Here is a 23837-nt window from a genome sequence, read left to right on the forward strand (position 1 = left end):
CCTGGTGGCCGGGCTTACCATGGAGCCCGGCCGGGCCCAGCCCGAACAAGCAACCGGACCCGGGCGGCAAAGGCTGGCTCTGGGGACATGGAACGTGACCTCGCTGGGGGGGAAGGAGCCGGAGCTTGTGAGGGAGGTGGAGCGATACCAATTACACCTGGTGGGGCTAACCTCCACGCACAGCACCGGTGCCGGAACCAAACTCCTGGATAGGGGTTGGACCCTGTTCTTCTCCGGAGTTGCTCACGGTATGAGGCGTAAGGCAGGTGTGGCTATACTAGCTAGCCCCCAGCTGAGCGCCTCTGTGCTGGAGTTCACCCCAGTGGACGAGAGGGTCGCCTCCCTGCGCCTTAGGACTGTGGGGGGGGGGACTCTGACTGTGGTTTGTGCTTATGCACCGAACAGCAGTTCAGAGTACTCGGCCTTCCTGCAGACCCTAAGTGGAGTCCTATTTGGGGCTCCTGCAGGGGACTCAACTGTCCTACTGGGGGACTTCAATGCACACGTAGGCAATGATGGAGAAACTTGGAGGGGCGTGATTGGGAGGCATGGCCACCACGATCTGAACCCGAGTGGTGTTTTGTTGTTGGACTTCTGTGCTAGTCACGGTTTGTCCATAACAAACACCATGTTCGAACACAAGGATGCCCACAAGTACACCTGGCATCAGAACACCTTAGGCCGAAGGTAGGTGATCGATTTCGTTATCGTATCATCTAATCTGAGGCCATGTGTTTCGGGACACTCGCGTAAAGAGAGTGGCAGAGCTGTCCACTGATCACCATCTGGTGGTGAGCTGGTTTCGATGGCAGGGGAAGCTTCTGGACAGACCTGGAAAACCCAAGCGTGTAGTGAGGGTGAACTGGGAACGTCTGGAGGAAGAGCCTGTCCGGAGAGATTTCAATTGCCACCTCCGGCGGAGCTTCTCAGGCATCCCTGTGGAGGTTGGGGACATCGAGCATGAGTGGTCAGTGTTCAAAGCCTCGACTGCTGAAGCTGTGGCTGGGAGCTGTGGCCTGAGGGCCATAGGTACCTCAAGGGGCGGTAACCCTCGGACACCGTGGTGGACAGCGGTGGTCAGGGAAGCCGTCCGACTGAAGAAGGAGGCCTTCCGGGATGTTAGCCCGGGAGACCCCAGAAGCAGTTGCAGGGTATCGACTGGCCCGGAGGGCTGCGGCTTCGGCCGTGACCAAGGCAAAGCAGCGGGTGTGGGAGGAGTTCGGAGAAAACATGGAGAAGGACTTTCGGTCGGCACCAAAGTGTTTCTGGAAGACCATCAGACACCTCAGGAAGGGAAAGCGGGGGAACATCCAAGCTGTATACAGCAAGGAGGGGACACTGCTGACCTCAACTGAGGAGGTTGTTGAGCGTTGGAAGGAGCACTTTGAGGAACTCCTGAACCCGACTAATCCACCCTCTACGATCGAGGCAGAGCCGGAAGATGATGGGGGGTCGTCAATTTCCTTGGAGGAGGTCACTGAGGTAGTCAAACAACTCCACAGTGGCAGAGCCCCAGGGACTGATGAGATCCGTCCAGAAATGCTGAAGGCACTGGGTGTTGAGGGGCTGTCTTGGTTGACACGCCTCTTTAACATTGCGTGGAAGTCTGGGTCAGTGCCAAAGGAGTGGCAGACTGGGGTGGTGGTCCCGATATTCAAAAAAGGGGACCAGAGGGTGTGTGCCAATTATAGAGGCATCACATTACTCAGCCTCCCAGGGAAAGTTTACTCCAAGGTGCTGGAAAGGAGGGTCCGGCCGATAGTCGAATAGTCGAACCTCAGATCGCGAGGATCTTGGAGGGGGCTTGAGAGTTTGCCCAACCTGTCTACATGTGTTTTGTGGACTTGGAGAAGGCTTACGACCGGGTCACTCCAGAGGTCTTGTGGAGGGTTATGCGGGAGTATGGGGTGAGGGGGTCCCTACTTAGGGCTATCCAATCCCTGTACACCCAGAGTGAGAGCTGTGTCCGGGTCCTCGGCAGTAAGTCTTCTTCCTTTCCGGTGGGGGTTGGCCTCCGCCAAGGCTGCGCTTTGTCACCAATCCTGTTTGGGATTTCCATGGACAGGATATCGAGGCGTAGCCGTGGGGAGGTGGTTTTGCAGTTCGGTGAGCTGGGGATCATGTCGCTGCTATTTGCAGATGATGTGGTCCTGATGGCATCATCTGCCTGCGACCTCCGGCAATCTCTGGATAGGTTCGCAACTGAGTGTGAAGCGGCTGGGATGAGAATTAGCACTTCTAAATCTGAGGCCATGGTTCTCAGCAGGAAAGCGGTGGCCTTTCCGCTCCGAGTAGGAAATGAGTCCTTACCCCAAGTGAAGGAGTTCAAGTATCTGGGGGTCTTGTTCACAAGTGAGGGAACCATGGAGAGGGAGTTTGGCCGGAGAATCGGAGCAGCTGGTGCGGTTCTGCAGTCGCTTTACCGCACTGTTGTGACAAAAAGAGAGCTAAGCCAAAAGGCAAAGCTCTCGATCTACCGGTCTATCTTCGGCCCCACCCTCACCTATGGTCATTAAGGATGGGTCATGACCGAAAGAACGAGATCACGGATACAAGCGGCCGAAATGAGTTTTCTCCGGAGGGTGGCTGGGGTCTCCCTGAGAGATCGGGTGAGAAGTTCAGTCATCCGGGAGAGACTCGGAGTAGAGCCGCTGCTCCTTTGCGTTGAAAGGAGCCAGTTGAGGTGGTTCGGGCATCTAGTGAGGATGCCTCCTGGGCGCCTCCCTAGGGAGGTGTTCCAGGCGTGTCCGGCTGGGAGGAGGCCGCGGGGTAGACCCAGGACTAGGTGGCGGGACTACATCTCCGCACTGGCCTGTGAGCGGCTAAAGATTCCCCAGGCAGAGCTGGTTGATGCTGCTAGGGAAAGGGATGTCTGGGGCCCCCTGCTGGAGCTGCTGCCTCTGCGACCTGACCCCGGATAAGCGGATGAAGATGGATGAACATAATACTATGCCTTGAATCCTTGAATTAATCATTCTATGCAATGCATGGTTGTTATCATCTTCTCTGTAAGATGACTTGATTAATGTGCACTGCCTAATGGTAGTACAGTAAAGCGCATTGTGTTGCCTCTGGGTACGAAATGCGCTATACAAATAAAGCTTTGCTTGATTGATTGATTGAGGTATGTGGTCTCGGGACTATGATATGGTGTCAATTAGAACCGCACAAAAAAGTACTAATTGGCCTCTACTTGCCTTTCTTGTTTTTCCATCACGCAAAAGGCGAGTAGAGACCAGGTGAAGACTACTAGCCTGCTTCAGTGAAGCTCAAGGTGCAAAGCTTCCCGAAATACAGTAGAACTCCTCATCTTCGTATTTCAGTCCATGGGAAAATGTGTTTTTAACAGCGGATATCTTAGTTAATACAAGATTGATCTAGGAAAAGCAGTTTTGTATTTATACAGTATGTGTGGTATTTATTCAGTTTGGGAGACTCCCAATCGTGCTAGGCAGCAGTCAAAACAAGGAAGTGATTTAGTTTTCCCTGCATGAAAGCATACATTTGTGGACTTTAGAGCTCAATCTGTCTATGGGAAAAATATTTTTTCAAGTGAATATCTGATCTAGGAAAGCGAATATCTTAGTTAATATCAGATTGATTGATCTGGAAAGTGATTATCTTAGTTAATACCACATTGATTGATCTATGAAAGTGAATATCTTAGTTAATACCAGATTGATTGATCTGGAAAGTGAATATCTTAGTTATTACCACATTGATTGATCTATGAAAGTGAATATCTTAGTTGATATCAGACTGATTGATCTAAGGCAGTTTTGTGCTTGTTTGTGTTTATATGTGTGATATTTATTCCGATGGGTGATTGCTCTACATTTAGGGTGGAACTATTTGTGGTGGAAAACACAGTGAAAAAAGCTAATTGAGTAGAGTCGAATCAAACTGAATCAAGTTGACCTGGTTCCATGCTATGGACTCAAGGGTTGGGGGGCGTAGTGCACTTGGGTTGCAGTTTTATGTGAAGGCTCACATGTTCAACGGGCAAGGACAAGCTAACTACAGCTGATTTTAGTAGCTACTATATGTGTTGTGGACAGAGCTCTAGACAGCCACGTTGGCATGTTTACCTCCTGTAGGCTAGTTGCTAACAGTTCAGGCTTACTAGTACCCTCACACCAGGTTGTCAGTCTTGCGTTCTGCTGCCTCTTGAGGTTGCTTGCTAAACGATGCCTTGTGGCAGTTACCGTGCAGCACTTAATAAAAAGATATGGAATGCTCATTTAACCTTTTGCTGCTGCAAGTGGGGACCAAAATGAAATGCTAAATATCTGTAGATACAATCCAGTTATGTACAGTACGAGACTAGAATCTCACCCAAGCTGGTTTTCCATGGTGGACATCCCTCCTGCCCCCGGGTCAGATCTGTGCCGCCGGACTGTGTGGTCTTTACGGACTCGATGGCCTCTGTAAACTGCAGACAGCATCGATATCATACACTGGTATAGGAGTGTAACATGTCATCAATATCACACACTGGTATAGGAGTGTAACATGTCATCAATATCACACACTGGTATAGGAGTGTAACATGTCATCAATATCACACACTGGTATATGAGTGTAACATGTCATCAATATCACACACTGGTATATGAGTGTAACATGTCATCGATACTCTCCAGGACAATGTCTGGTGCTGATATTTAGAATTTACTCTGTTATGTAGTAACATTTCTAGACCGTGGCACACAGAAAACACACATAAGATGGTATTAGCAGTTGCTGTAAGAAACACATTTTACAAATATTTGTTCAATTAGTGACCGCAAGATGTTTTTTGTTTTTTTTAAGCCAGTAATTCCCAAATGAGTAAACAATTAAGATATAACCCCCCAACCCCTCCTCCCAAAATGGAACAATTAATTGGTACACAGTTTTTTCTGTGTTGCTCTATTCAAAGCGTGGGGTTTTATTTCACAAAACAATGCATGATTAAAAAGGGAACCTCAACTCCAATGGATGGTAAACAGAGCATGTTGAGTTACTCACTCAAAGGTGCTTTTGTGTTTTAGTTGTAAAATTATACACACAGGAAAAGAATGTAGCAGTAGACTGTTGAGTGGCAGAGCTACTTGGCGTGGTCTAATCTGATCGATGGTGAGCACGCCCCCCCAGGCTCTGCCGGGATCTGAGAGGCCACCGGTCTCATGCATTTGAAAGGCATCTGTTTATTTTCAAAATGCAAATGTGGCCAACCTCAAAGGCTATAAGCTGCGTAGAACACACAATGTGAGCGTGTTGGAGTGTTCCGTCAGGGGGCTGAGGCCCCACTTATGTCAGGTTCACGTTCTCTACAACCCTGTTGCCCACACACAAACACACATTACTACAGAGAGAGGGAGAGAGAGGGAGAGAGAGATAGAGAGAGAGAGAGGGAGAGAGAGATAGAGAGAGAGAGAGGAAGAGCTAGAGAGAGAGAGGAAGAGCTAGAGAGAGAGAGAGAGAGAAAGGAAGAGCTAGAGAGAGAGAGAGAGAGAGAGAGAGAGAGAGAGAGAGAAGGATGACAGTGGGGGATATTCTCACACCCCAAACCCTGTTTGCCCATTCCACAGCACTATTTACAAGTGTTTTTAATGGAGGACGTTTACACAAGGTGTGCTGGCGAACGAGATGCTCCGTGTGGCAGAGGAGGGCAGCCCTTAGGAGAGCCAGGGGAAACAATGCCAAATCTCCTCCCCCATCCCTCCTCTCTCCGCTGCCCCTCCCGCACCCTCCCCCCCTCCAACCCCCCCTTATCCTCCAGTGAGAGCCTCAGAGGAGGGGCGAGGGGTGGGGGGGCCCAGGAAGGTTAATGTGTCCACTTTGATCTTCGTCAGGGCACACCGAGTAAGAATTAATTTACATTTCAGATGAAAAGGTTGACAGTATAAAAAGGCATCTTGTTTCTGGTATGTGGGAGCTGTGTAATGGACTGGGAATTTGAGAAAGGAAGTCGTGAGGAAACAGAAGGGATAAGCCCCTCTTCTTGCCTTTACTGGGAAAGAGATGAAAGCAAACCGGGATCTCAATATGCACTGTTCTCCTGAAACATGGGGACCAAATGCTGCCCAAGCTTTCAAAAGCGTTTCTCTATACACTGTTAATGAATGATTACTGTTTCGCGGGACACTCGTTGAAATCAAAAAGGTGCTGCATGGACCAATAAGGTTTTCAGGAGTTTTTTTTGTTCTTCTTTATAGAATAGGTAAGAAAGCAGCAAGCATACTGGACAGCTGTGAGAAAAATTGAAGAGGGCTACTACTGAGTGTGTGAAACGGTTCTCACGAAACATGCACAGCTCCTTACCTGACTGTATGCAGACGGCGGCTTCTTCCCTGTCCTTCTTGATTTGTTTGAGGTTCTGGCGGGCAGAATGGCCCCTCCAGGCTACAGAGAGAGGAGGGTGATCAACCCTCTGGGAAACAATATAGGCCGCGCATTCAGCACGAGATCCCACTTCAAAACACTGCAAAACCAGGTGGCAACGAGATGGATCCCTTTGAACTCTCTGAGGTCTTATTGTCTCTTCTGAAGCGTTGCTCTCGCCCCCCTTGAAGGTCACAGTGTGGTTATCAAACTCATCTTTTTCAAGACTGAAACTGTCTTCATGAAGCTGTGTTCATCTGAACATGGCCTGAATGTCCAGTCTGAGTAGTAACCGTTCGGCAGGCTTTTTTTTTTGGTTCTACCTACTGTTTACTTGCTCAAATAAGAAAACTGAAACAAACTTTGGCACCTGGTCCAGACTCTCGGCAAGATCTGATCCCTGGGTGAATGTCTGATTTGGGCTACCTGACTGTATGACTGGCCCCTGCCCTGGGTAAAGGTCTGATCCAGGGTACCTGACTGTATGACTGGCCCCTGCCCTGGGTAAAGGTCTGATCCAGGGTACCTGACTGTATGACTGGCCCCTGCCCTGGGTAAAGGTCTGATCCAGGGTACCTGACTGGATGACTGACCCCTGCCCTGGGTGAAGGTCTGATCTGGGCTATCTAACTGCATGACTGTTCCCTGGGTGAAGGTGTGATCTGGGCTATCTAACTGCATGACTGTTCCCTGGGTGAAGGTCTGATCTGGGCTATCTAACTGCATGACTGTTCCCTGGGTGAAGGTCTGATCTAGGCTATCTAACTGCATGACTGTTCCCTGGGTGAAGGTCTGATCTGGGCTATCTAACTGCATGACTGATCCCTGGGTGAAGGTGTGATCTGGGCTATCTAACTGCATGACTGTTCCCTGGGTGAAGGTCTGATCTGGGCTATCTAACTGCATGACTGATCCCTGGGTGAAGGTTTGATCTGGGCTACCTGATTGGATGACGATGGCCCCGCTGTTCCTCCTCTCCTTCTGGCGGCGGTAGCGTCGGGCGCCCAGCCAGCCCCTGGTGTAGGCCTGCATCAGCACCACGCGCGCTATCACCCCCCGCAGCAGCAGGTTCAGCTGCTCCACATGGTAGTACTTCAGGAACACCTGACGGACAGAACCAGGCAGGCTTGCAACTTAGAACCACTTCGGTTCACCTGCAGTAAGTCTGTGAAATCCATAGGTTTAGACACAAGCCTAACGTTATGTTATTTTATTGTAGCCGAGTTGAGAGATATATAATACGCAAATCGGCAATGGGTGCTGGGTTAAAGATCTGTCATAATTTGGAGATAGGACCTGCACAAAAGCTGTAGTTTGAGATGACTTCTTTATTAGGCCTAGTAAATTAGACCTCTCAAACTAAAGCTGGTGTGCGGGTTCTATCTACAAATGATGTTCCTTAGTGTGCCTTTAAAAACATTGATTTGATTGATCCAATCATAATTACCCACTCTGAACACACCAGGTTTCTGTTAATATCTAACACTATTGTTCATATCTTTTTGTTAATATCTAAGACGCCATTTTCTTTTCAGTCGGGCTGTTTTCTGGACCAGAGATGTGTGGTCAATGGCGTGTGGGAGGGTAGGAATCCAGGTCTCCGTACCTTGGTCTTCCCGAGGACCCACTTGTCCAGTTTGGCCCGTTCCAGTATAGTCACAGCGTTCTCCTGGCTGGCCTCGGGCACCTGGTGGGCTCTGAAGGCCAGGTAGTAATACCTAAGACAGAACGAACAATTCCGTTGGGAAAGAATGCACCCAAGGGACACTGAAAGCCTTTAAAAAATGACTGTACACCGCCTTTTAAAAATGACTGTTCCAACAGTGATTACGACCTCCGTGTTGAGTTTTAAAACAGGGAACCAGCTGAGAACCGAGGCCCAGGGAGACATGAGCCCTAAACAGAGCCCTATTGTCTGAGGTCTTTTGAATTGCCCATGCTCTCTTATTTCAATGGCCACAAACGATGCCCATCAGCTAGGGGGGGGGGGGGGGGTACCAGTATGCATCAGCGCAACAGCCATGTTTATACCTCGTTGTCTGCAGGGCCCTTCACTGTCCTTGCTGTGGCAGTTTACCAAACACCAGCATAGCAGGACAAAGCTGATCTAACTGTTTGTTCAGGGACATCAAGGCTCCCTAACTGCTGGTTCATCTCTTGTGTTCTGCTGGTCAAAGGGAAGAACAATAACACGAAGAAAAACTTCTTTGAACCCGCCCACCCCAGTCTCCAGCCTCCCATTCTAATTCCTGTTGATACCTGTTATTTCTTTGATGGTAAATACAAAGAACACTCCTTGGCAACATCAATCGAGCCTTTGATATGAGAGCGCACATTCAAATCACTTTTCACTAAAGGTGCAGTTTAACTATTGAGTCTGTCTGTGTTACTTCTGCCTGGCTTAGGAAGGGATGAGGAGGCTTCAATGGCAAGGTTGAAATACAGACGCAGGACACACATGCACGCACGCACACATGCACGCACACACGCACACACATGTTCACACTACACACACAAATTATATTTGAGGGTTAACAGCCAATTATTAAATGATTCGCTCCCATATTTAACACGAAACTGAACCTTCAAATAACCTAACCAACATTCATAGAAAGTTGGGGGACACAGAAGAATGGCATGTGGTCACTGAAAGGTTTTCTGCTGGAATCGAACCTAAATTAAACACATCTTTTCAAAGCTACCCTAGAGCAGCGAAAATAACCAGCTGTCTCAGAGCTTTTTACACAGGCCACAAGCCCAAGCTAATTAAATTTTATATCATATTAAAGCCTCCCCATTGGAGGTGCCGAGAATATTTTTCAAAGGATAATTGATCAAACGTAGGTTTCCTGCATTTTCCCCAGGACCATGTCTGATGTGTGTATTTTGTTCTTGACAGAACTAAGGAGGGCTTAAATATCTCATGTGACATTTTTTATGCTTGAGAGTTATCTGGATAGAATATTTGAACAGGCAATTCTTTTCTTGGGCAGGTTTAAATACATTACAGTTAAATCTTACCAAACAATAGGTAAACATTTTAAGAAAGAAAGTCACCCTAATTAGTGAGTCAATTGTAAAAAAAAAACACACAAAAAACACAAATTAGTGCTTGGAGTGAAAGAGAACTGTGACTGACTTTGTCCAGTATACTCAGAATACGAGCAAACCCTTCATGAAGTAAAAAAAAAAAAAAAAAGATTCATTAAAATTAATCTGTGTTCCTCCCTGTTTGAATTTTGTCCTTATTTCCAACCCAGTTAAGGGGAGTTATAGGATGTAGTGTTCTGCTTTCACTAATGACTGCCAATTAGTCAGCCTCTCGCTCTGCTCAAGTTTGACTCCTATCTAATTAAGGACGCAGTGTTTTTCGTGTGGTACAGTAGCACACGGTACACGTGTTCTGCTCCACCTCTGGGGTTGTGTAAGCATGCGCTCAGCAGGGGTGTGCTCCACACAGGGTGTCAGGCGTAGCACCACCCCGCTACCTGTTACCAAAGTCACACAGTAGCAGCCCTGTTACCTGATAACAAAGTCACACAGGACAGAGCACCTCTGTTACCTGATAACAAAGTCACACAGGACAGAGCACCCCTGTTACCTGTTAACAAAGTCCACAGTAGCATCCCTGTTACCTGATAACAAAGTCACACAGGTCAGAGCATCCCTGTTACCTGATAACAAAGTCACACAGCAACACCCCTGTTACCTGTTAACAAAGTCACACATCAACACCCCTGTTACCTGTTAACAACGTCACAGAGCACGTTTACATGCACACTAATAAGCCAATCATTATCTGATTCAGGGAGTTACCAGATTATTCAAGCGATCATGTAAACAGCATAATATGCAATATGCTTTATCGGATAAAAGCCATTATTGGATTATGAAAAATCCGACAAACACACCTAGGTTTTTGCCCAATAGTCTGTTTTATTTGCCGCATGTATACTGTCAATCTGGTTTCTTTTTGTTGTTTTACATCTGCGCATGTGTAAATGGATTTAGATAGAACGCGTGCGGATGCAGTTAACGACAACAGCAAACATGGTGAGGGGCAGCGGTAGAACTCATTTTTGGAGTGAAGACGAATCCAACTTCATGCTCAATGAAATGAAGGACATGAACATCCTTCATCTCCTAGATGGGAGAAAGTAGCCTATACATATGGCGACATTCTTAAGAAGGTTGGCCCAGTCCCAATGTCCACCCTAAACCCTCAAGCCCTGAGCCCTCACAGATTTATTGACGTCACCTGGTAAAGTGGTTGAGTGCGAGACGCTGCAAGTGCTTGAAATGGTATAAAAAGGAATGGGACAGCACTTGCGACATCACGTTACGTCAAAACATATTTCTTACTATTGTGGGTGTGGGACTTTTTATTTTACTTTTCAATTTTATGTGATGTTTTTTTCTTGTAAGCCTACATGTACATTCATTTTGGGTTGAGTCAAATCCCCTTTACATTATCACAACCCTCAAAACATTTCTGTTCAACTTGGAGAAATAATTTCATTTTGTGGTCATAAGTAGGGATGAGACGGTATGGATTTTTGCATTACAGTACAGTACGGTATCTAGTTACACGGTACGGTTTCAATATTTCACAGTATACGGCATTTCACCTCCCCAACACACATTAAAAAAAAAGTATTTTACTTTGAAGGAAAACAGCTTTATTGAACATTAGTGTACGTGCCTGTGCAGTGTGAAAAAAAGAACCTATTTGTTTAACTCTGGTTGTTAGTGGAAGAAAAAAAAACACCTACCTATTTGTTTATATTAAATTACAAAATTAACTGTTGCAAGCAACTTGAAATGTGAAGTTTCAGCAGTGCATTATTGTGTAATACCGTAAACGTAATACCGTAAACACAGGGAATGTAATAGTTCTAATACCGTGGACATTTTATACGGTTCACGGTTTTACGGTATACGTCTCATCCCTAGTCATAAGTAAACTATATTACCGGTACTGCCCGTGATTCTTGTTTGTGATGAATCCAAAAGTATTTACTTAAGAATGACAACACATATTTCTGCACCTCACAATTTCCATATTCATGTTGGAAATCTCAATTCAAAGAATTCTGTACCGAGAGAGATCGTTAAGGCCGTTTCAGACGGGGAGCAATATTCCGCCTGCGTTTTCACTCGGATCAGCGGGGGACGCACGCGCCCTGCGCGCAGCGGGGAAAGCTGACTACAATTCAGCTCTTATCGCGGGCGGGCGTGTGCACGAAACGAGCACGCGCGTGACAATTTCACGGGGTCGCGCCCGCTTGCCGCTCCGCCCCAGATTGTCCGCGGGTCCCAAATTGTCCGCTCGCCTCTCTCATTGAAAATGAATTACAATGCGCGGATATCGCTCCTCGTCTGAAACGGCCTTAAATGTCATGCACTTTTAACTGGGGAATCATATGATTTATAATGATAATTTATAACTATAGCCTACATATTTTCAAACAAATCAAATTATACAAACCCATGGGGTTGATAACCTATACGTAAACATATTGAAACCAAAATAATTATAAGGTTACTTGTGCTGATAAGCAAGTCCAGCTGAAAACATATTTTGTTTTGTAACGTGAACATTAGGGTTGTTTAAACTGTCTGTGCTTGTTTATTGGCCATTCATCAGGTAACCCTGTGTTTCACGTCACAACGATATGAACTGTGGGTAATTCCCTTAGGCAAAGTGCAGACTTAAGGGGGCATAAAGGTAAGGGGGCATAAAGGGCTCAAAATGTCTACGAGAGAGCCCTCATGCACTTGACGATTTGACAGTGGGAAAGCCCTAAGCCCTCACGCACTTAGTGTGAACGTGCCTCAAAGTCTTTGAGTCCTTAAGGGTGGACATTGGGACTGTTAACAACATCACACAGGCAGCAACACCCCTGTTACCTGTTAACAAAGTCACACAGAAACACCCCTGTTACCTGTTAACAAAGCCACACATCAACACCCCTGTTACCTGTTAACAAAGCCACACATCAACACCCCTGTTACCTGTTAACAAAGCCACACATCAACACCCCTGTTACCTGTTAACAAAGCCACACATCAACACCCCTGTTACCTGTTAACAAAGTCACACATCAACACCCCGATTACCTGTTAACAAAGCCACACATCAACACCCCTGTTACCTGTTAACAAAGCCACACATCAACACCCCTGTTACCTGTTAACAAAGTCACACATCAACACCCCTGTTACCTGTTAACAAAGTCACACATCAACACCCCAATTACCTGTTAACAAAGCCACACATCAACACCCCGATTACCTGTTAACAAAGCCACACATCAGCTGTGTTCGGAATCGCTCCCTCGTTCCCTCACTCCCTATTCCCTACATACCATGTAGTGAACTACCTAGGGAACTGAGAAAATGTAGGGTACATGCACTGTTCCCTGCAAATCAAGGTGAATTGTGGGTAATAAATAGTGGACTATATAGGGAACGAAAATTCCGTGGAGAATTCAGACACCACAAACAAAATGGCTAACGCCCTATATAGTGCACTATACTGTATAGTGAATAGGGAGCAATTCCGAACACAGCTATCAACACCCCTATTACCTGTTAACAAAGCCACACATCAACACCCCTGTTACCTGTTAACAAAGTCCTCAAACAGGATGCGGTGGGAGTAGCCCTGTCGGCGGATGTCTACGGTCTCCAGGATCCCCGTGTAGCGCAGCTGCACCATGACCCTCTCCTTGCAGAAGCGCAGCGCCTGCCGATCGTCGTTGGGTTTGATGCAGCGCACAAAGTGGGGCTGACCCACCACCATCTTAGAGAGCAGGTCCATCAGGGAGTACTACCCCCCAGGGAGCAAGACAGCCGGGGGAGAGGGTGGAGGGGGGGGTGAGGGTGGACAGGGGGTGAGGGTGGAAGAAACCGGTAAACATGGGAGTTGATCATCTCTAGTCGATCATAGTCCTACAAACAACACTGGACCAGTTTGAATTTTTGGGCATTATTTCATCCTAAAAGTGTCTGCACACTCAACGCCAACGTGTACCATGTTTGTTCGTGACTGTTGGTGCCGGTTGGATGGATTTTGCGGCTGAATTTTTAACTCCCAACATTCTAACGACTGCCAACTTTAGAATGTTGGGTGTTGGTTGGTGTTGGTTGGGACCGTGTTTAGACACCTTTAAACAACCAGAGAACCCTTTTCAAATCCGTTCACCCTCACTATAACAGGTGAACGAGTGCTCTGCGTTGACACTGGGGCGGTTGAGAGCAGCGATGGGGAAGAATAGGGACACGTACCCGGAAGTAGGAGGCCACGGTCTGTCTCCTCATGTTGGTGGTCTCCTCTGGGTGCCGCATCATCTCCATGGTGTCCACCTGAACGGGGGGGTTCACATTTACTGTCAGTCCCCTCCTGTAGGCCAGGGCACCATCTCTAAACAGGCCAGCTGATAGAGCCGCGACTGCAGTAGTGGTTCCAATTTTTTTTTACCAGTCCTTTTTCAACCTGAGAGAATCTATAAGAATAAAGGTATTATACTGACAGCTGTATCACTTCCTCCATATGGGGGTCAGGCAAGAATACATGGCTGCTTTAATGGTACAGTCTGAGACGCACAGTCCCATAAACACTTAAAGAATGGCTCTCCACCGCTGTGGGGCATGGGAAAACGGCAGAGCATACTGAATAATGAGGCTAGCCGTACCAGACCAGATAGTCATTCTGACAACGCATTAACGAGGACACAATATAAGCATTCTAATGGCTCTCACAGTTCACGGCTTCATCAAAATTAATGATGCAATAAATATTTTATGGTTAAGTCTACACAGCAAAGTGCATATCTTAATACGTTATTTCATCTTAGCACAGAGGGAAAGGTACGTCAAACATTCTCTGTATAACTTCATGGAGTAATTGGACGTCTTGACAGTTTACATGTAGAACGCTGTTCAGTTGAAAGAACCAGCAATCATCCAGGCTTCCGTTCAAGCATTCTAACAAGGGCCAACTACTCATCTCCTTCAATCTGTTTGCACTGACGACTTCGGTGAGCTTCTCATATGTTAATGGTCTCAAACTTTCCACCAACTCTAATTGAGCACAAGATGACATACATTTTACATCAACCATGCATTGAAATATTAGTCCTTCCCAAGCTGATTTGTACAGAAGTGTAGTTTAGTACTGTACTTTGCGCATTTCAAAGTGAACATGAAACTATTGCAAAGTCGAACCATCACAGTGAGAGTGAATCAATAATTTGACAAAAATAAAGAATCCACAAAAAGAAGATTGTCTGAAAGTATTGAAGACATGGTACAGTACAGATAAACACCACAGGTCGTTCTTACCTTCAGTAGGTATCTGGGGGACTGAGCACAGGGCATGTCGTTGAAACAGAGGTAGAGACAAAGTGACAGAAAAGGAGTGAAGGATCTGAAATTACCTTTAAGTGGCCTCACACACCAACAATGATAATGTCAGAGGTTCTGTCTCCATAAGGTGTGAAACGTTTGGTAGGAGCAGAATCCACCATCCATCAATGTGCAATTTGCAGAATCAATCAAAGGCATTCTACATATTTTGCATGCAGAGATAATCTTGTGTACATGATGGTTTTTGGTGAATGCTGCCACCTTCAACGAGGTTAGTTTAGACAGTGACAGATGAACAGATGATGCACAAAACACATCCTCTGAAGTCTGTCGAAGCTCCAGTAGCAAAGAAGAAAGAACATGAGGACACACAAGTAGAAGGTCAAAGCTGTGTTGTTGATCAGCATAGTTTTGTGATGTGATGCCTCTTAACTACAGATAAATAAAGATGTCCTCTTAACTTGGGTGGAGGTTGCATGTTTGGTGTGGTTAGCGGAGAGGACGTTTACCTTATTGCGTCCACCACTGAGCTGGGGAGGCAGGGATCTGGAAGCTGCCGTGACTCTTGCTCTTGACGTGGCCAGATTACCTGTTGGATACAGTACAAAGCAAACCAGATAAAACAAAACCTGTAATATTTTATATTAAATGGTTAAAAGGGGGTTTATGGTGGGGGTTTGTTGAGGGTCTAGGCGAAGTTTATGGTTATGAGTCGGCACCGATATATCGTCCGCACATTTGTATTGCCCGATATTTGCCTTGTTGACTCCCATCGGCCTTTCAGCAAATAAGATGACATTCAGCGATAGCAAAAACATCAGCATTGGCTATCGGCCAAATTGTTATTTTAAACATCGGTATCGCATCGGCCCAGAATAACACAATCGGTACATCTCTAGTTATGACCCACTGGTTGAAGATGTGTCATTGAATCTACAAAATAACTTATTGTTTTAATTATTGTTATTATTGCAAAATAACTTACTATAGATACTTTGCAAAGAGTAGTGTTTAACTGTACCGATCAATCCTTTCAATGGTGTCAAAAACTACTACTACTGCAATACTCTGGTGGTACTATGAAGAGGAAACCATGTAGGTTGCCGTCTGCTGTTTCTACTGTACATGCAGCACTGAGAGCCGTCCATGTCCTAAGTGAACAAGTATGCAATCCTTCAACTGGACATAAAAGGCAGTTTAAGGAAACCAATCGTGAGCTGGATCCCGTGGAATCGGCCGTCCAGCTGTCTGCACAGCGTTCCGACAGCCCCGCACACACGAGAGGATGTGAACCAACCTAGCACATGCAACACAGTCTGAACATTTCAAAGTTTTCTGTACAAGATGTCCAAATGTTTTCCCTGGCTATATCTTCAGAGGCTAAACTGTGATTAATAGCAGTGAAAGAAGCCTTTGAAGCAGGATTGGTGACATCAAAGTCCTAATCCATGGGTGGCAGGGTTTTTATAATGAGTGGGAAGTATCTTAACACATTTCAAAGGGTTTACTCCATGAATAAACAATAGCGGCACAGATGTGCCACACACCTTTAGAAAAATACGGCAGTGGAAGCAGGAGTCGGCGTGAGCCAGGCAGCACTGTACAGTTACAGCTCGCAGGAAAAGCTTTTGTTTTTCTTTAAGCTGAAGCTGAATTGACAGGCCACCAATTGTTCTGGGTTGCACCCACAAGCAATGAACATAAACACAAAGATGAGGTCATCTGTTTCAACATTATTACAAGACTTCATAGGTCATATGCCAGGGTTAGTGACTGCGAATGATCAACTCAAAGCAACTATGGCGTCAGATCAGCATTTTCCAGCCCAAAGGGACAAAGTAACAGTCTTAAGATGAAGAGCATGACTCATACATTTGAGCATCTCTGGGGAGACTGAAATCAAATTGCGGTGGATTAATCAGAAGTTGTATCACATCTAACTTTAGACAAAGAATGTCCTGCTCGAGCCAAAGGCTTTATTTCATGGCCAAAGGAATGTGTTATCATATCACATCACAACACAAATACACACACACACAGCTGTCGTCAAAACAGCCCACAACATATGACGTAAGAGAGCTACAGTATTAAAGGACATACTTAGCTTCTAACACTGACAGTGACATTGTTTCAGTCAGGCTGCTGACACAGTTTGTCATCAAGACACTTCAATGCTAACTTACTTCATCAATAGTATCAGCTCATTACAACAGAACCGATTTTTGATTATACCAAATGCAAATATATACAGTACAGCAGCCTTTTGCAAATTCCCTTTGTGCACCAAGAAGGGACAGAGAAAAGCACAGATATAAATCCGTTCCTGTCAAACGGAATACACATGAAATCCATAATACTACCCAGAGAGACTTGATCTTGGAGAACGGATAGCCCCTCAACTGTGTCAGGTATCTCGCCACAGCACAAGCGGGGGCTTTGCTCCAATTAGCCCAGAGTAATGCTGGGGTGGATTAATTGGAGTGGGTCTTGTGCAAATGAAGAGCACTCTCTCCTCTCCCCATTAGTGCTGCTGGGCCAGATCATCTGAGAACATTTTGTCATGATGAGTTAGCTCCCAGCAGCGGAACGGCCGCGCTGAGTGTCACTGCGCTTTCACGCCTCTCACTTCCACCACGCCATCAATGGGAGATGAAGGGGCTGCTGGGAGATGAGGCAAGCTGTGACAGTTGTACCTAAGCCTTGCGAACCGACACTCGCCGCTTTTCTACACGCACACGTTCCTCGCCGGGTCGTATTAATCCATTCTCCCCTTGCGATATATTACCCTCCTTATGACTACTGTAGGTGAATAGAGCCAGGGTTAATAGTCAAGTCTCCTCACGGACGTGCCTTCTAACACCCGGGGTGTCCATCTTAAAAGCCCGACTTCAACCAAAGTAGATAGAAACTGATGATACTGATGAGGACTTGTCAGTGGCAGGTAGTCATGAAACAGTGGGGTTCCCTGAAATGATTCAAGATTAAATGATTTTAACCTTCCCAAAAAAAACAACTAAAATTCTCTTCTCTTCATGTTCAGTCACCATCACATTCTTAGTGTTAACAAACCGGTAAAGGGTTAAGGAGAGGAAGCAGCAGGTGGAGGTGTTAGAGAGGACAGGAAGTGAGAGGTTACATTTCCCATCAGGTCATCCTGTTATAAAAGGCAGGCGGTGTTGGGGCATCCCACTGGTCGTTTCTGCTTCACGCATGTTGCTCTTGGCATGGGCTGCCAGGGTGGAGAGAAGGAGAGGAGAGAGTGAGAGGGAGAGAGAGAGAGAGAGAGGGAGAGAGAGAAAGGGAAAAAAGCTCTGCCTGGCGTCTGTGCGTTCACTTTGAAAATTAAGCCCAGCGAGAATCCTATAGAAAAAAAAAGCTCAAGCTGGCAGTTGTATTGGGTTTCTATTGACAAGAATAGTCAATGTGCCCGGGATTAAAAAGCAATCCCGCGTTCAATATGACACCTCTCTACATGCTTTTATGAGTGCCAGTGCGCGCCTTGTACTTCAGAAGCTGTGGATCGAGCTGTCGGCACGGGGGACAATCAAACTTGTAAGAAGAGAGCGCCGGTCTGCTGGAGCTGAGCGAGCAGAGCGCCTGGATGGATATCTCTCCCTACTCTCCCGCTCTCTTTTTGAATGCATGTGATCTAGAAACTCAACTCAGCAACCAAGCAAATGAGATTATAGCAGCCATAACCCCAGCCGCCGGCCTGGCCTGCCGTCGTTTCCGCCCCGAGATGACTCTGGGGCCCGCTGATTTAAATGCCATCCACCACTGTCAGGGCAGATCAGTCATAGAAAAAGCATGGTGTAATTGGCTTTTGGTGACACAACATAGTGTTGCATTTATCAAAAGGATGTTGTGTGACTTAGAGAGTGTCCGATCCATGGTAGCGGAGTACAGGGGCATCAGTATACCACTGCTGACTCCAAACGTTCACCACAACCACGATTAAAGGAGAAGAAGAAGAAGAAGAAGTAGAAGAAGAAGAAGAAAAATACCCAAGATGAACAAAAGTATGACTTAGTAAGAGTGCGGGAGTCTACAGCCGGGAACCATGGTGAAGCTCTGTGGAATGTGCCCACTGGGATGAAAGGCATTCTACTGGGGGAGAACAAAGGACCAAATGTGTCATAACACTGGCTGAAGGACGTCATTTCTTCACAGGGGGAGAGAGACAGAGAGAGAGAGACACAGAGAGAGAGAGACAGAGAGAGAGAGACACAGAGAGAGAGAGAGAGAGAGAGAGAGAGAGAGAGAGAGAGAGAGAGAGAGAGAGAGAGAGAGAGCGAGGCATACTGTACTGTTTCAGAGCAGTGGAAATGTTGACCAGATATCATGTAGCTTTCATTCCGATACATTGAAGGAACCGTATGATGTGCATTTTAAACACCACAGCAGAAGAAGTACAGGATGGTGGAGTCATTAGGGGCCGTGGTTCGGTACTGCAGGCCTCGGTGACGTCATGGCACATTACAGAACATCTATCCTTAACTTAGCTTGCTCTGCGGTTCCTGCTAATATATGGTCGCCCCCTGAATAACACCTGACTGCTAAAACCAGTGAGATATAGATACAGTATGGTAATGGTGTTTTAATATCCCTGTCCATCTAACCACCAGAGACTAGCCTCCTGAGCAATAAAAATCTGCAGGCTTACACGTTATAAACAGAATATACGTTTGCAAGTGAGTAAGTTACATCAGATAAATATTTCAAACACTCAGCCCACCCTTTCGCTCAGCCTGTTTTCCTGAATAAGCTGTGGATGGATACCTTATAAGTCCAGACCAGTACAAATTATACTGACATCAAGCATGCTTATATTAGCATCATTTTCCCAATACATACATAAAATAGTGCACACTGCTAAAAGAAATGCATAATGCACATGACCAGGGGTGTAGTGGTGACTAAAGAAGTGGGTATACTGTAGCAGAAATGCTATAGTTTTTACATTAGTGGTGTTTAAAGATGTGGGTATACTGTGGGTCTATGGATAAAGAAGTGAGTATACTCTGTATACCTCCGTATACACTCCACTACACCACTGCACATGGCTTACTGTAGGTTACCAATCAAAGTTGATCTTATCTTACTGGCGGAGAATGTGGTTGATGGATAGTGTATTGTCTGTACAGCTTTACATGTAACTCACAGCTAACAGTATAAGCTCTTCAGTTTTCATTTCTGTTCAGTCCACATTTGATATATTACTGCATGTGTGTAAGAATCTTGCCGTGTGTTCTGACAGTGGACGGGCTCGGATAAGGAGCCATGCTCGTGGCGAACGGACACCCCAGCCCTGGGATGCTGTGTTCTGCTCCAGTGTGACTGTGGTCTAGCTAGGCCCCACTGGGCTTCTACTGAGCCCTGCCAATTCAAACACTGGGGATCTGACTGATCTGGGATAGAACCCTGGCTTGGAGGAATTTGTCCATGCAAATACATCCCATTTCCTCTGACAAAACACCACCACATGTCCGAGCCTCAAGGACCCAGACTCTGCAAGGCTCAAGTGGCCCCATTCCCCACAGCTGGCTGGGGCCGCCCTCTGCCTTCTGGGGGTCTCACTGTTCCCATTTTCAACAATGTTGTGAGCGTCTTGAAAGAATACTAACTTACTTCATCAATAGAAAATATTACAGAGGCAAGATACATATAGGCCACTTTTGCTGTCCAACAATTTAAGTCATCGAGTATTACATCTCTGTGGTGATTGAATTGGCTGAACAGTGAGGGAAATTAATCTGCCCCGTCTCTGATTGTGATTTCACACAGACATTTGATAACACAGATAAAGAAGTAGTCCAGTTGTAAGTCTGCGTGCCAGACCCACCATTATGCCATCAAGGCCAAAGCTGAGGATCTACAAGGGTGACCCCTAGTGGTAACAATAAGCACCATCCAGCAGGATGAAACCAATCGCTCAAAACAGGTTCACATCAGATCCTACAGATAGCTGTAATTTCACAGATAACAGTGAACTAAAATGCAAATTAAATTCCCCCAGATTTTACCCTGAAGAATAGAATTATAATTCTCACATGCCGTTTCTCACTTAAAAGGGAACTCCAGCTTGTCCCTATATGATAAGCAGAAGTAGATTGTCTCAGAGCTTTTATCGTGTCTGATTATCTAGAGTTTTATGAAGTGTCAGAGGAAGATGGGACCTCTAGCTCAAAAGAATGGCTGACGGAGAGGGCCCTGAGGACACATTCCAAACTAGTGAGAGAAACCAGATAAAATTATTTTAAAAAGAGCGAACGAGAGACTAAGGACACAGTGGAGACTCTCCAGCTGGAAGTTGACAGTGATAACTGCACTCAAATACCACAATCTTAACCTGGTACACAAGACCAGAAGGCAGTGCTGTCAATGTGCCCTATTGTCTTAATGTAGTGGACGAGAATGCAGTTGGATAAACAACAACATCTGAGTGGCTTTTAGGCCTGATTGGAAGCAGTGAATAATCACATCTCTGCCTCCATTCAATAATCTGAGGACTTGAGTGCATTGAGGACATGAGTCACAATGGATCACTGCATTGAATTCCTTTTTAAACCTAGTGAATTCTTCTACATAAAGTGAGAGAGGAAGGTGGCTGAAAGCTCACCTCCAGACTTCCCATTAAAGCACATGGATTTCTAATGGATTCTAAACCAAGGTAGCTATACACTGGGACTGCTCTTAATTCCACAAGAACTGAAAGCAGCCATCCACTTAAGAGGAGGTAGAGAACATAATACAGCTTTACTGAGGGAAAGTATGACTTCTGGAACTTATAATTGAACACGTCCATTAGCATGCCAGCTAAGTCAAGTGACCACGAGGGCCTCAGCCGGAGCTAAGGACTAGAATATCTACCACCTTCATTTAGCGAGCATAAAAAGACGGGAGAGAAGACTTGCTTTTGTGACGTCTAAACACCGCCTGTTCATCCCCTGGGTATTTAGAAAACCTTATCGCTGAAATATCCCGCCGCCGCGCCGAATCTGCAGATAGCATTGAGCAGCAGGAAACCAAGAAGGACAGCTTAGCGAAAACAAAAACAGAGCCCTGCGCAGTGCGCTGAGCCTCTCAGGAGATAATGGAGGCTGGAGATTTATCCACACACAGCGCACTGAGGCTGAGTGGAGACGGAACCCGCACATCCCTGTGGAGGAAAGAGTATCTTAAGAAAACCTACTTACCTGAACATTTATGGAGGAGTGAACAACATCAGGAACAAACACACTCTCAGACAACAATACAATGCAGGACTTTTCTACACTACCTCGCGTACAGGAAATACAAAAGTTTCTAAGTTCCACTGATTTGAGTTGCATACTTTATGTGGCAGTGCTGATATAATAAATTGAAATCCATGTTAATTTGTCACACAGATTATGTTCACGCACACGCGCACACACACACACACACACACACACATACACACACACACACACACACACACACACACACACACACACACACACACACACACACACACACACTTGTGCAGGGAGCGGCGACCTGAGAAACACACACAACACATGCAGGAGCGGTCAGCTGCCGAAATTCGTTCACTGCATTTATCCCATCCATGCTGTCCTTCCTCCAGGGGCAGCCAGGAGCAGTGGGCAGCCCTCACAGCACCCATGGGGACCAATCCAAGTGCTCATGTCCAGTCTGGGCCAGGGACTGGACTGGAGAGGGATCTGTTCTGCATGTTTTTTATATTGTTTTTTTTGTGTTCTTTTTGTGGAGGAAACCCATGTGAGCACGGGTAGAACACGCAAACTCCACACAGAAAGGCCCGGGAGATATCCCACCATCAGCCCTGGTGAGAACATGTCCCCAGTGCCAACAGCGCCCCATGCTGGAATCGAACCCAGGACCATACTTGCTGTGAGGCAACAGTGCAAAGCAGTGTGCCCACACAGAGCTAATGCTTCCAGCCATTTGAACGTGGAAGTGATCATGACCAATGATCAATGAGGATTTAAACATTATTCCTGACGATGGCCACCTAGCATCTATTCTACTGCACCCACCTGTTTTAGTCAATGGGCTGGAAAACAACTGCTGCAAAAGCTTGTTCTCTGAGGTTCTCAGAACCACCACGATGTCTGCAGGGAGCGTGTCCCTGTTCTTCTCCAGGAACCCATTCACATTGTATAGGACCTGCAAAGCATAGGCTAGGGTCATTTCAACAGCTACACCACATGGCCTAATGCCGAAAAAAGACCACTTCCGGCGTAAGCTCATGTGAGGAACTATTAAAGACATATTAAAGACACAAGATTAAAAAAAACTGAAATTGTACCTGTCCAGCATAATGCTGAATTCCAAAGGAAAGCTCAACACGTTTTGGTCTCCAGAAGTACTTGTAGCGCAGATTGTCCTCAAATTTATCTGAATACGAAAGAAGAGGAAGCGTTTGAGGATTTCATTAACCCAACTGCTTCATCAGGCCTTTAGAAACTACAGAGTGGAAGAACTGTTACCAGTATGCCACCTCTACCACAGCATTATAAGTATAGACGCGTTATACACCTATTCAAATAGCAAGAAAACGGCATCTATGTGAAAACCCTTCCAGCCCTGTGCTATATTATTTTTATTGCCATTCTTGTGCTGTTACTCTGCTGCTGTGAGGTTGAGGAGCCAGAACCCAATAATTGTACTCCTCTGTACCTGTAGAATGGATGTAATAATACAGGAACCTGAATCTTTCCTCAGATTGAAATTGTGGAGAAGTGTCCAGTCTTACCCACTAAGGTCTGGTCGGTGGCCTGGGGGAAGCGGCTCTCTTCGTCCAGCAGAGACAGCAGACCCATGGGCTTCTGGAGGAACATGTCCAGGATGGGCCGGTTGTCCTCGTACTCCACCAGGCTGGCATCCACCCCCTCGCTCTGGTACTCCATCTAATTACAACCACCAAATAGAACAACTCTACAGTTAATTATTTCACTAAATGACCCAATTAAACAATCTGGGGTGAAAGTGATTTTATGCATGTTTGAAAATACTTAATCAACAGCACCAGTATGCAGCAGCTGCACAGAGTTATGTTTCTGTGGCTGAGGCTTACTGTATAATAAGAGTCTCCCACT

General features: G+C 46.1%; 1 protein-coding gene across 6 annotated transcripts in view; it reads right to left on the reverse strand.

Moving 5' to 3' along the window:
* myo3b (myosin IIIB) overlaps positions 1 to 23837 on the reverse strand; it is a 74326-nt gene that overhangs the window by 18198 nt on the left and 32291 nt on the right. For 4 of the 6 annotated variants that reach the window (XM_084443103.1, XM_084443104.1, XM_084443100.1 and 1 more), the window contains 11 exons: positions 23495 to 23648; positions 23048 to 23136; positions 22776 to 22905; positions 15246 to 15325; positions 14713 to 14733; positions 13657 to 13734; positions 12993 to 13198; positions 7973 to 8084; positions 7308 to 7470; positions 6307 to 6387; positions 4336 to 4432 (listed from right to left, as the gene is read on the reverse strand). In XM_084443103.1, coding sequence (XP_084299229.1) covers positions 4336 to 4432; positions 6307 to 6387; positions 7308 to 7470; positions 7973 to 8084; positions 12993 to 13198; positions 13657 to 13734; positions 14713 to 14733; positions 15246 to 15325; positions 22776 to 22905; positions 23048 to 23136; positions 23495 to 23648 — 1211 coding nt within the window. Of the gene's footprint in view, positions 1 to 4335; positions 4433 to 6306; positions 6416 to 7307; positions 7471 to 7972; positions 8085 to 12992; positions 13199 to 13656; positions 13735 to 14712; positions 14734 to 15245; positions 15326 to 22775; positions 22906 to 23047; positions 23137 to 23494; positions 23649 to 23837 lie in introns of those variants that run through there. The other 2 variants (XM_084443102.1, XM_084443105.1) reach the window with 2 other exon arrangements.

This window comes from Borostomias antarcticus, assembly GCF_949987555.1.
Source record: "Borostomias antarcticus genome assembly, chromosome: 9".
Lineage (NCBI taxonomy): Eukaryota > Metazoa > Chordata > Actinopteri > Stomiiformes > Stomiidae > Borostomias > Borostomias antarcticus.